General features: G+C 42.4%; 2 protein-coding genes and 1 long non-coding RNA gene across 3 annotated transcripts in view; 1 reads left to right on the plus strand and 2 right to left on the minus strand.

Annotated features, from left to right (window-relative positions):
* Positions 1–202, minus strand: part of b4galnt1a (beta-1,4-N-acetyl-galactosaminyl transferase 1a) — a 4251-nt gene extending 4049 nt beyond the window's left edge. The window contains exon 1 of the mRNA XM_010784514.1: positions 189–202. Within this exon, the coding sequence (XP_010782816.1) occupies positions 189–202 (14 nt within the window). The remainder of the gene's footprint in view (positions 1–188) is intronic.
* Positions 203–4722: 4520 nt separating this feature from the next.
* On the plus strand, positions 4723–5573 carry LOC104956870 (uncharacterized). The gene is made up of 5 exons (XR_799609.1): positions 4723–4782; positions 4879–4964; positions 5164–5255; positions 5324–5390; positions 5458–5573. It is a non-coding gene; the product is annotated as an uncharacterized lncRNA (long non-coding RNA).
* A 505-nt stretch (positions 5574–6078) lies between these two features.
* On the minus strand, positions 6079–8804 carry LOC104956871 (solute carrier family 26 member 10-like). The gene is made up of 8 exons (XM_010784430.1): positions 8320–8804; positions 7734–7844; positions 7416–7573; positions 7130–7294; positions 6899–7051; positions 6730–6812; positions 6504–6651; positions 6079–6413 (listed from the first exon to the last, which is right to left on the minus strand). The coding sequence occupies exons 1-8, from the start codon at positions 8582–8584 to the stop codon at positions 6246–6248; spliced, it is 1251 nt and encodes a 416-aa protein (XP_010782732.1). The 5' UTR covers positions 8585–8804; the 3' UTR covers positions 6079–6245.
* Between the last annotated feature and the right edge of the window lie 2928 nt (positions 8805–11732).

The raw sequence follows: 11732 nt of genomic DNA on the forward strand, positions 1-11732 counted from the left end.
GGCTACTGAAAACGGAACCAACTTAAAACTAGCACTGCTGTGTGAAAGGTTTTTCTGTAAGACAACCCATTTCTTTTACATAATCGTAATGATGGTTCCAAAGCTGGTTTTATTCCAAAACAAAAAAAAAAATTTAGTTACGAGTAACGGTACTCTCATGGGAAATAACCTCTAACTATCCCATGTACCACGAAAGTCCCATGTCGAGACCACACCCATCGACGATGTGTAAGGAGTTCTTCGTCGTCGTTCCCGACTACCCACAAGACGTGGTGTGATCGGTACTACCCCTACTACCTCGGGTCTCCTTTCGCACATCTAAGTCGTCCCGGACTCTTCAGCAGATCCCGTCATTTGTCTCCTTCTCAGTAATTCAATGTTTTCAGTCCCTCTCGACGGCAAGCATCTCTCAAAGAGTACAACAAATGGGTGGTAAGTATTCCGGTTACAATTTGACGTCTAGAGGATCTGACATCCAAAATTTGTGGCCCAGTATCTAGCATCGTATGGTCAGAAACCCGGACGTGTTTTATTTCGTCTTACCATGTCTTTTACGACGTTTTCACTTTGATAACTTGAATAATCACGGTTCGAACAAATGAGGATGAGATGGCCTGTTTAAGAAATAAGGAATAAGGCGGCCCAATAAAACAGGCAGAAGAAGAGGGTGTAGCGTCTTTGAGGCAAGTTTATAATGAAAGTAAGTATTTAAGGGCTCTATGTAGGGTATTAAATAGTGTAAAAATTGTACCTTCAGTTCCTCTTTGAGAAGTCTGAACTTTTTAGCAGTACGTTGAAGTTGGACGTTTGACAAGGAAGTGTGAAAGTGAGTCTTTGTAGTAAGTTGGAAATTTACATGTGTAGAAGACTGTAATAAGTATAATTTGTTGAAAGTTTAGTCTAAGTATGAAATCTTTATAATTTGTAACGAGTCTGGAACATTCCGGAGAAGTCTAAATTGTAATCACACATAACGCGTCGAGCAATTACGATCTCAGAGAGTGTCCGAGTCGGTCGATCTCCACGAACTCAGTGTCCGATCTCACCTCCTGGGCGAACTTCAAGCGGAAGTATATATATCAAAAATTTGGACGGTTTTAAGGGTTTGGGATGTGAGGACGCTCTGTAGGTAAAGAGTACTCTTTTGCATCTTTTTGTAGAGCATCGAGGTAATTTCGTGCAACATGTAAGTCCGGGTAGAAGGGTGTCGTTCGTCGGCGTGTGGAAATCAATCAGACGTTTTTACGGTGTAATAACTGTTGATGTTGTTGTTTTTTTCGTGTGAAGTCTACGGGTTTCCCAAGAACTCTACGAAGTGTGCAACTTTTAAAGTGGCTATTATACAATGCCAAGAAGTTGTTGAAAGTGTACGTTGTGCAAATCGGAGAGTAAGTCTTGTTACCTTTCCGAGAGGAGGAGTGACTATTGACGTGTAGTGGTACCTTTGGAAACTAGAGACCCGAGTTCCTGTCCACAAAGTATTGAAGCAATCGAGTTTGTGTGGACACACTACTTTGTTACTACTACCAGTATTGAGGTGACTGTACGAGTCTTGCGGTGGTAGTGGTGTACTACCAATTGTGACCCACCGGGACTGTCGAATGTAGTTTAGACTACAATTCTTACACCCAATGATACGTGTTGCTTAGGGAGCGTATTTGTGCTACGCGACATTGAGTTACCTGGTGCCAGGGTTAGCATGGGGCTTAGAAGGAACATTGTGGCATACGAGTTACCACATGCGGTTTAGACTCTGAGTGGTACCTTTGCGTAGGGAGGCCGGAATGTTGTGCTACACAGCACTATGGATTTCCGTTTCCGATCTTTGTCGTGGTCTGAGTCTATTGACCAATTACTGACCGGGAGTTGGTCGAGATACAGTTCAATACCCCAAAGTAGGATACGGCAAAGGTAGTACCTTTGCGTAGGGGTAGTCGCGGTAATTTTGTGCTACAGCGACATTGGCGGTCCTGTGTCAGGCTAGCGCGGGTTAGAGTCGAACATATAGTGGCAGGTACCGGAAGTTGTCGAGATGCGGTTTTAGACTCTGGAGTGGTATCCGACAAAGGTACTTTGCGTAGGAGGCGGTTTTTGTGCTTAACACCAGCATTTGACTAATACTTTTCACCAGGTTTTGTGGTCTGGTCTGGAAGTCTACTGTCAATTACCAGCTCGGGAGTTGTATTGACACGGTAATCACTATAAGGAGTCTTGCGACAACGGTACCCTTGCGTAGGGAACGTATTGTGTGCTATAACGATTATTTGAGAATCCTTTAACCAGTTTTTCACTAGATTTTGAGGTGTACACACGATTTCGTCGGCACTTCGTGTGGAGTTGCCCTTGTCAACTCTAAAGAAGTTTTAAGGCAACGGTAGCCATTTTGTGGTTACGAGCCGGTACGTTTGTACCAAGAGAAGTCACTTTTGCGAGTTTTGAGCGGGTTTTACATTGTCCTAAGCTATTTGTTGCTCTTGCGGTACGTGTATATATTCGTATTACCCCCACGTTTTAGGCAACGGCTACCGCTGTCTAGTATCAGTAAGTTCGAATCAAGTTTATCAGGGCGCTCAAGTTTGTAACGACGGAAAGGTGAAATAAAAGAAGATTGTGTAAGTTCGGGGGTCACAAGTATCAGTAGTAAAGTGTAGATTTAAGGAAGTGAAAGAAGAATGATATAATGTAAATTCGTATCGTTAAGCGTAGTCGTATTTCAGTAACGGTTGGTGATCGTAAAGGAAGTCCTTAACGTATAGAGATCGATACTTGAGAATGCGGTTCGGATTTTCGGAAGAAGGTTTTAGCGTTTTTATCTCTACTGAGTTTACAAGCCGACAAGTTAATTTTGATACCCTTTTGAGTAACTGGTCACTTACCCTTGTGTCACATGGAATCCCTAACAAGAGTATTTACATGTAAAAAACACTCTTATGAAGTTATCTATTTCGATTACCCTTATCTTGTCTTTGGTCCGACATCTAAGGGGTTTAGTGCAGAGGGTAAGGTAACAGATATTCGTCGAAGTTCTGAAATATGGACTACTGTAGTTTCAAAGCCCTGCCATCGCGGTAGCGAAGAGCACGAGAACTCTCCCTCTTCGAATAATTTCGTTTAACTTGAAAGGGTCCCGGTACGCTTTTACGGTGTAACCTTAACCATGCAATTCTCATTACAGTGGGAAATCGTGGGAATCCACACCATACTTTTGTTTGGAGAGTATACGTAGCTGTTACCCACCCACTCACGGTTTACATTCTTCGGCGTTTCGTGCTCCAGTCTAGTACACGACATGTGGGCCGCGTAGGGCCACTGGACAATTCTCTCTTCTTTCTTAGGGGGTACTCTCTCGACAGACCTTTATATCGCGTCTGAGGTCGAACGTCCAAATGTTTTTATATATAGTGTGTATGGTCAGAGGATTTTCAATTCAGTCACTCCTAGGTGTATCTTCATCGGGAGAGGACGACTCTCGATCAACCCTTTTGTCAATGGGTCTGACCTCTTCACCTGCATAGGCCGGACCCCAGCCGAAAGACGGTGTAGTCGCAGTGTTTTAAGACCGGGTGTCAGTGAAAGTACAGACGTTGTGTTTATTTTAATTCAAGTCTTAAGTTTATGCAAACTCGAGTCCTATATGTAACCTAAATTAACGAAGAAGGTCAGAATGGACGTATATGGGCGTACCGTCGACGGTCCGTTGTTCTTCGTCACGTGGAACTGTTTTCCTTTGGTAGTACTGGCTTACGACGATGACTGGTGTCACGTTACAAGAATATGGGAAGAAGGACTCTCCGTAAAGTAGGTGTTCTATGTTAAATGTTGTGTTTTTTGATTGTGTGTGTTTGGCTGTGTGTGTTGTTCTTATCTGTACCCGTAGGCTAGTGAATCGGAATTGTGGGTTAAGTAAAAATAAGTCGAATAGTCGTGTGATTTAGTGCGTAAACAATTAGTTAAATAATAGGGACACACTTGTGGAATGTTAAGAATAAATTTTGTGAAATTCCTACCTATCCGTACCCACAGATGCACTACAAACTAATCAAAGACCATATTATATATTTCAATTATAATACTATCAACCCTAAAAACAGTTACGCAGTTCAGTACGTTCTTTTTCAAAAGAAAACTCTTAATTTTCCACTGGGTAAAGATTTGTTTACTAGTAAACCCCTTCATCATAAGGAAATAGTCACAGGGCTGGATCAGTTTACACGTACAAAATATGAAACTTGGATTACCTTTGGAGGTTCCTTCCTTTTTCCTGTAAATTCAATACAAATAACTCTTTATAGGTGTGAGTGTTAGACTTATGAATCGACAAACGATACTAAAAATTGACGTATTTGTGGCACGGTACGTCCGGTAGGGTAACTAAAATTTAGTCCGGTCTTTCATTTGATACGATGTAAGGTTGTCGTCCGTACTCACGGGTCTTTTATTTAAGTTGTCTTAACAGAAAAGTTTATCCGAGTTGTATATTATTAACGTATCATATTATGGTGCTGGCCTAGTGGGTACGTCGGGAGAGCCGACACTACATTTGACAGTCTTCATATGAGACACGTTCGTCGAGTTACATTTTACCCTTTCACTTTCTTAAGTCCCATATAGCTGAGTGTGCCGGGTAATTTCAAGTAATTTACGGTCATAAAAAGTTACTGTGTTCAGTGGAGTTAATCATTTTCAAGATGGACTACCCTGTCTACCGTGTGCAACCCGTCATCCTGGGTCAAGTATGCTTCATTATCACTTCAGACCTTTACGTTTGCTATGGGAGAAGAGGTAAATGGTCATTACATTTTTTCAGATTCAAGGTTTTATTGTGGAAACTGAGATTAATTTATGCCATGNNNNCTATATTTCCCCTCTACTCAACAGGTCTTTACCCACTGCAAACTTTTGGCTTGGGATCCCAATGGTCTTGACAGCACTAAGAAAGCCTGCCACTTTGTCGAAGGGCATGGGTAAAAATAGTACTTTAATATATCAGAATTTGACTTGTAGGTTAATTTGGTTTACATGAGATGACTTATTCAGCTTAAGCCCAGTCTACTGAAGATACAGATGGATCCCGTTCATAACTATTCAAACTTTGTGGAGACTTTATTTGAAAGAGTTGAGATGCATTTTAATTATCTTTTCATCCAATCTTCATGAACTCAGTTGGGAGTTGCTGGACAACTTGGCCCAGAGCAATCTTTGTGACTGCTGTGAATCGAAATGCAAGTCAAGGAGGCAGAGGAGTGTAGCGTCAGGTATGTACACAACTTCTGCTGTATTACACTTGTTTGGTTGACTTGTACTAAAATATATATTTTTGCAGAGAACCATGGAATGGTACAAAAAGCAGTCATAGGGCCATTTACCATCACAGATATGAATTCCTGAAGGTAAGGGTTTCGTATTGCAATATACATTTATTCTGAACGGCTATTTTAAACTTTGTTCTCCCAACAGGAATGGATCCATTTCGCTGACTGGTTTCTTCAATCTGAATTTGGTTTTTATTCTTGGTTCTCTTTGCATTTCAGATTGTATGTGGCCAATAAAAATTAAAAAAAGTTTCGGAACCACTTAATAGAAGTTCTCAAATTATTGCGTTTGACTTGCCTTGACGAAAAGGGAGCTGAGCCAGAAGGCAAAGCTCTCTGTCTACCGCGCCATTTTCGTTCCTACCCTCACCTATGGTCATGAAGGATGGGTCATGACCGAAAGAACGAGATCGCGGGTACAAGCGGCCGAGATGGGTTTTCTCCGCAGGGTGGCTGGTGTCTCCCTTAGGGATAAGGTGAGAAGTTCGGTCATCCGGGAGGGACTCGGAGTTGAACCGCTCCTCCTTCGCGTCGAAAGGAGCCAGTTGAGGTGGTTCGGGCACCTAGTTAGGATGCCACCTGGGCGCCTCCCTAGGGAGGTGTTCCAGGCACGTCCAGCTGGGAAGAGACCAAGGGGTAGACCTAGAACCAGATGGAGGGATTATATCTCTTCGCTGGCCTGGGAGCGCCTTGGGATCCCCCAGTCAGAGCTGGTTGATGTGGCCAGGGAAAAGAAAGTTTGGGGCTCTCTGCTGGAACTGCTACCTCCGCGACCCGACCACGGATAAGCGGGAGAAGATGGATGGATGGATGGATATATATTAATTTAAAGTTGCAATTTGAGAGTGATGAACAATATGCAAAAGAGTGTTTCCTTTTTTTGTTCTTGGTGCGACGGGTATGTTTACGTTTGAACGGCAATGTGTCGCTTAATTAGATCAAAGGTTTGTGAATGTGACAGAAACATTTGTACATCATGTAACCTACCTGTGTGTATCCTCCAGCACTTTCGAGTATATTAGTGGTGGCGAGAGTGGCTGAGCTGGGGAAGCAGGTGAAGAAAGAGGATACCGTGTTGGAGATACCGTGAGCCAGGAGCTCCTGAAATAAAGCACAGGTTCAAAACAAAAAGTTAACAGATTTGTGAGAGCATGACATGTCTACAAATAGCTGTGACATTCTCACACATACCTGGTTTGGATGTATGGAATAGCCGTGTTTATCGGCATAAATCATTGCAAGAGACACCGACACAGCGTATCCAACAAATGTGATGGCTACTGTGTCTCCAGCGATGTCAGGGAAAGTGTGCACGGCAGGCATCCGTGGCTTTGGGAATCTGAGGATAGAAGAATTCAAATTCCTTGAAATTTCCGAAAAAAACGTTGTCTGTTTTTCTTTTTTTCGAAAAGATTACCCAGCTGGGATGTGGCCAACGATCTCAATGTTGTAAGAAGAATCCAGCGAGAAGGCGTAGGCCACACCTGTAGCAATAATCACCTGAGAAGGAAAGATAAAACAATGAATTATAACCTGATTACATCGTTAAGAGAAAATCCTCAACATTCAAAATCCAGATGACTAACCGTAAGGATCTCCACAGGGATTGGTGTACGAAGGCGCTTTCTGTAACGCATGTTGATTTCTTTAACTATCACCAGAACAGCCAAACACACCATGGAGATCAGCAGCTCCGCCATGTTGGTGTGAGGCAGGTTCTCCATCACTGACGCTAAAGTCTGAACACACAGTGAGCAAATTCCAAAAATGACATGTTGGATCAGACCATTAAGATGTCAAAGTGAAACGGTGCTTACTTTAAAGAGTGAGAAGGTCCCAGTGTGGCGAGGGAGCCGCAGTCCCAGCATGCTTTGTATCTGTGACACTGTGACATGGAAGGCAGCAGCGCTGGTGAAAGCCTTAACAATTGGCTCTGACAGATAGGTGGAGAGGAAGCCCAGCTGAAGACAGAACATACAGAGCTGGGGCACAAGAGATTGTAGTTATTGCTCTGTTGGGGAATCAAGTCCTAGTCTCAACAAATACAAAGATCTGTCATCTCAGTTGTATTACTTTTTGAGTTTGTGACCGTTACTTTCTTACCATAATAATTCCTGAGAGAAGTGCTACAGCTGAGGCAACCCCGATCCTCTGGGCCTCGAAGTCAGCTGCTTCAGGGGAACTGGAGTTCATATCCAGAGGAGTGGGAACCAGCTGCTCCACCACAGAGCCAGTCATCAGACTCACCACAGCAAAGGTACCTGAAGGCAACAATATATCACATTAGTAACAGTTTAAACATAATAACTGAGATATTGAGGTCAGGAAGAATGCATGAGATAATGTAACCCTGTTAAAAAAAAGTGTTGTATTGCTTCTCTAAGATGTAAACAGCTGATGTTATATGGACATGAGGCTTACCTGTGGAAACGTGACGACCTGTGCCAAAAAACATATAGAGGACCACAGGGAAGAAGGAGGTGTAAAGGCCAAATATTGGTGCCACAGATGTGAGTAAGGCGAAGGCCATGCCTGTTTAGGGAAGGAAAGAGTTTATCAGTAAAGACATGATCAGAATGTTAAACCTTTATGCAGGCTAATATGGCTCATGCATGATGAGTACAACAATAATAGTTGACAATAATAATAAGTTTAGTATCTCCACTTTGATAGTTTTCATCAAACTGTTAATTAATAGAAATGTTATCATAACCTTGCAATACTTCAAATTATTTGGATAGTTGTTTACAATAATAATTGTAGTCATATTAATAACTATTGCGTGTATTATTTATTTATTGTTTTTGTTGTATAGGTTTTTTATCATCAAATTAATTATATTCATAATTATCATTAACATATTATTAGCATTTTAAGTTATGTTATCATTGTAAAGGTGTTATTTATTTTTGAAAAATCCTGGTTAAATGACTCTAAAATGAAACACTTATAACAGTGCATTATTAATGCCATCAACTTTGATCCAGATGCTTTTCTGTTAGCTCACCTTGCGGAATGTGGAGAATACCGACCGTCAGGCCGCCAATTGTGTCTCCTAAAATCCATTTCTTCAGTCTGTATCGTGGCAGCCAGTTGAAAATGGGAACTCTCTCGCTCAACAGGTGGAGGCACGCTCGTCTTGAACACCTGCAACTCCCCGCGAGCTTCTCCCGGAGCCGCAGACTTCCACTCGTGATATCATCTGAGCCATAGGCCTGCTTGAAGCGGTCCTCCGTGTAAATATTCCTGTACACGGCCACAGACGCGCTCATATTGCCCCTTTTGAGATGAGCACAAGCGCTGCTGTGGAGTCAGTAAAGGTGTTGTCTGTCTGTTGTGATTCATTTATAGCTGCCTTTGCTCTGACCTCAAGAGCCATTGCATTTTCCTCTCTCACTCTTCTTAGCCAATGAAATGGCTCAAAGCTCGACCTTTTTTGTTACAGTGTTCAACAACTTTTTTTCACATCTTTGTCCTGCCTCAGACAACATAAAGGTGTGCTGGTCCAGTTGGTCTTTCCTACTAAAATCCTCTGGGTCCTACTGCTGGAAGGATTTTTCTTCCCACAGAAAGTCAGACATCCAACCTTACTCACAAAGTCACAACCCCATCACACACACACACACACACACACACACACACACACACACACACACACACACACACACACACACACACACACACACAGACACACACACACACACCCTCACGACCCATCTCACACACACACAAACTCACAACCCGTCAGGCACACACACAGTCACTCACACACACACACACACACACACACACACACACACACACACACACACACACAAACCTTGTGCAAAACACAGTATATCATCCCTTATGTCCTCCGCGGGAGGTACAGGCTCAGAGGGAGCACAATTAAGTCATACAATGTATACCACTGTGAAACGTCTAAAGGGATCAAGGTGGTATTGTTGCTGGAGCTGAGGTGTAACCTCAAACCCTGTCTGGTATAAGAGTTTCATTTCCGAGAAGGATGGATGTCCGTAATGGATGGGTGTTTAAACTGTGTAGCCACAAGGAAAGGGGTCTGGTACCCATGAGACCCTTGTGAAACTCAATCACACATGGCAGCCTGGTTCATGGATCAAACCACACCTTGACTCTGATTAGAGATTGTGTTCGATGAGTGAGATGTTGTTATCTGTCAGTGAATCCAAGGGTGGGAGAAATACAAGATAAAACAGGATATGTGTGTCTGCTCGTCATAACATATTGTTTGCAAAGATTACGCTTGTAAGTCTAAGCATAATTTCATTGAAATAGAACTGTACTTCTTTGAAGTTTTAGCGAGTAAGAGGCAAAAGGGTATGTATGGGTGCTCTCCCATCTCATGGGGCTACGTGAGGAAGTGCAGGCAATGCCACCATTTTCAATTGTTGTGCTTGACAACACCCAAGGACTTTGACTTGAATGGGCCTAGACCTTGGAAAGAAGGGCGGAAAGTGTAAAGCCATTGAAAATGAACCGACAAATGTAAATCTACATCAAAGATGATAAAGCATCTAACATTTGTGGGTCGGTTCTACCTTGTGGCCATATTAGGTAAAAATGTAATTGATCATCAAGCATGGTAACATGAACACAAGCGTACAGTATGTATAACTCATAGACTGTATAAGTTATAACTGGGATTGTCAGGGGGCCATAATGCTGCTAGAGAAAATTAAACTAAAGTACAGCAAAGATGTGCCCCTTGAAACTACTAGCTAAAAGAGGTTAAAGAGCTGCAGAGTCGGATGATAACTTGGAGTTTATTACTGCATGACCTCTGACCCATTTTATTTGATTCATTGTTACTGTAATGTAAAAACCTTTATAACCACAGTTTTAATCTAATGAAGATAAAATAATTTGTATTATCACATATTGCTTCGCTTAATCAGCCCAGAGGAATACAGGGCGTGTTTGGTAATCCCACATACAGCGCAGTGCTGGAGTCAGGTCAAATGATCTAACCCTGATAAATGTCTCCATTTCTTTCTATGACTATTTTTGATTCTAAATTTGAAAAAGAAAAACAATGGCTAATGTTGAAGGAGATGTTGCCCGCCTGTTGTTATTCCATGAGAGAGGAAACCTTGCTAAAGATGTAACTGGAGTCCGAGAGGGTGTAGGTGAGAGGTCCAGCGATGTGTTACAAAGGTAGAGCACTGGCTGGACACCCCCCAAAGTGTGATGTCTCACTAATGTTTTAACTAAATGAAATAAACAGACAGCGACGAGAGAGTTGTTTTTGTTCCTGTGTCATATTCCTAGAACGTCTGTCTCTCGTGTGGAGAGGAGATGCAGAGATATAAGGGACTTCCTTTAAATGTCAGGAATGTGGGCCATTGTGTTGATCAGCTCCAGAGGATTTATGAACATACAGACGGCGTGGTGTGTCTGCGGGCTGTTTAAACAAGATATTAATCAGTGGTAAAAGGAACAATGCGTTGAATGGAAAAGGATATGGAGTGTTAACCCCAAACTAGACGAAACCCTTATGCACCCTCATAACACAGACAGCTCTTTATAAATTTAAACAATGAAAATGGGAATACCTGAGTGGCACACCGAGCCCGAATACAGTTGTGTCACTTTTACAATCCAATGTGCATTCCATTAGCCAAAAAGCAACAGCAAACAGGGTATCCACACAATTGGTTGATAAAGATGATTAAGATCAGATATGTCAACTAAAGTAAATCATAATAATAACCATGGAGGAAATCAACCCTATGATCAATAGCGTCACTCTTATCACTCATACTCATATTGGGCTCACTTCTAAAGTTAACTAAATAGTGAAAATAAACTATTCCCCATTTTTCTGTGGGCCACATAAAACCCCCTCAAGGACCCCTGGTGGCCATTGTATCCCTGGTTAAGAGTAAGACCCACTTGTTTAAGATCACTTCAAGTTTTTAAATATGGGAAATTAAATACATTTTATACACTCTACGTTTACATTAACAGCGTTATTGATGTTTCTGAAGGGCAGCTCTTTCCTGGAAGACAAGCTTTATGAGTTGTTGTGAGGCGTGGAGTTATGTCTGGCAGCATACCTCACGATGGCTTGTTGCGTTAGCATTAATCACATTATATAAATATCTCATCCTCCCTGTCTCCTTCATGCTGAGTGTGTGTGTCCTGATCTAACGGGGCCTCTCTATTCTTTTCGCCAGGGATTGGCTCCATTTATTTTGTGGCCTATGGTTCCTGCTATTGTTCTTTATCTGCTTTATGGGATGCTTGTCCCGACCCCCCATGGCAGGCTACTTTGGAAGTGACCTTTTCTATGAGGCTGACTGCTGGCAGCCAAACCCCTCCTTGTGTCCCTGTCTCCTTACCTCTCCCATCCCTTTCCGTTTGCTGCTCCTCTCCATCTACTAGTGCCTCTTCAAGGCA

The sequence above is a fragment of the Notothenia coriiceps genome, unplaced genomic scaffold (assembly GCF_000735185.1).
Source record: "Notothenia coriiceps isolate Sejong01 unplaced genomic scaffold, NC01 NC01_scaffold00026421, whole genome shotgun sequence".
Lineage (NCBI taxonomy): Eukaryota > Metazoa > Chordata > Actinopteri > Perciformes > Nototheniidae > Notothenia > Notothenia coriiceps.

Bases quoted from the DNA above. Each gene is read 5' to 3' on its own strand.
- LOC104956871 (XM_010784430.1), bottom strand. From the start codon at position 8,584: ATGAGCGCGTCTGTGGCCGTGTACAGGAATATTTACACGGAGGACCGC. The intron at 7,295-7,415 runs GTAAGAAAGTAA...CTTGTGCCCCAG, and splicing joins TTCTCTCAGGAATTATTATG to CTCTGTATGTTCTGTCTTCA. The intron at 6,414-6,503 runs GTATGTGTGAGA...GCTTTATTTCAG, and splicing joins ATTCCATACATCCAAACCAG to GAGCTCCTGGCTCACGGTAT.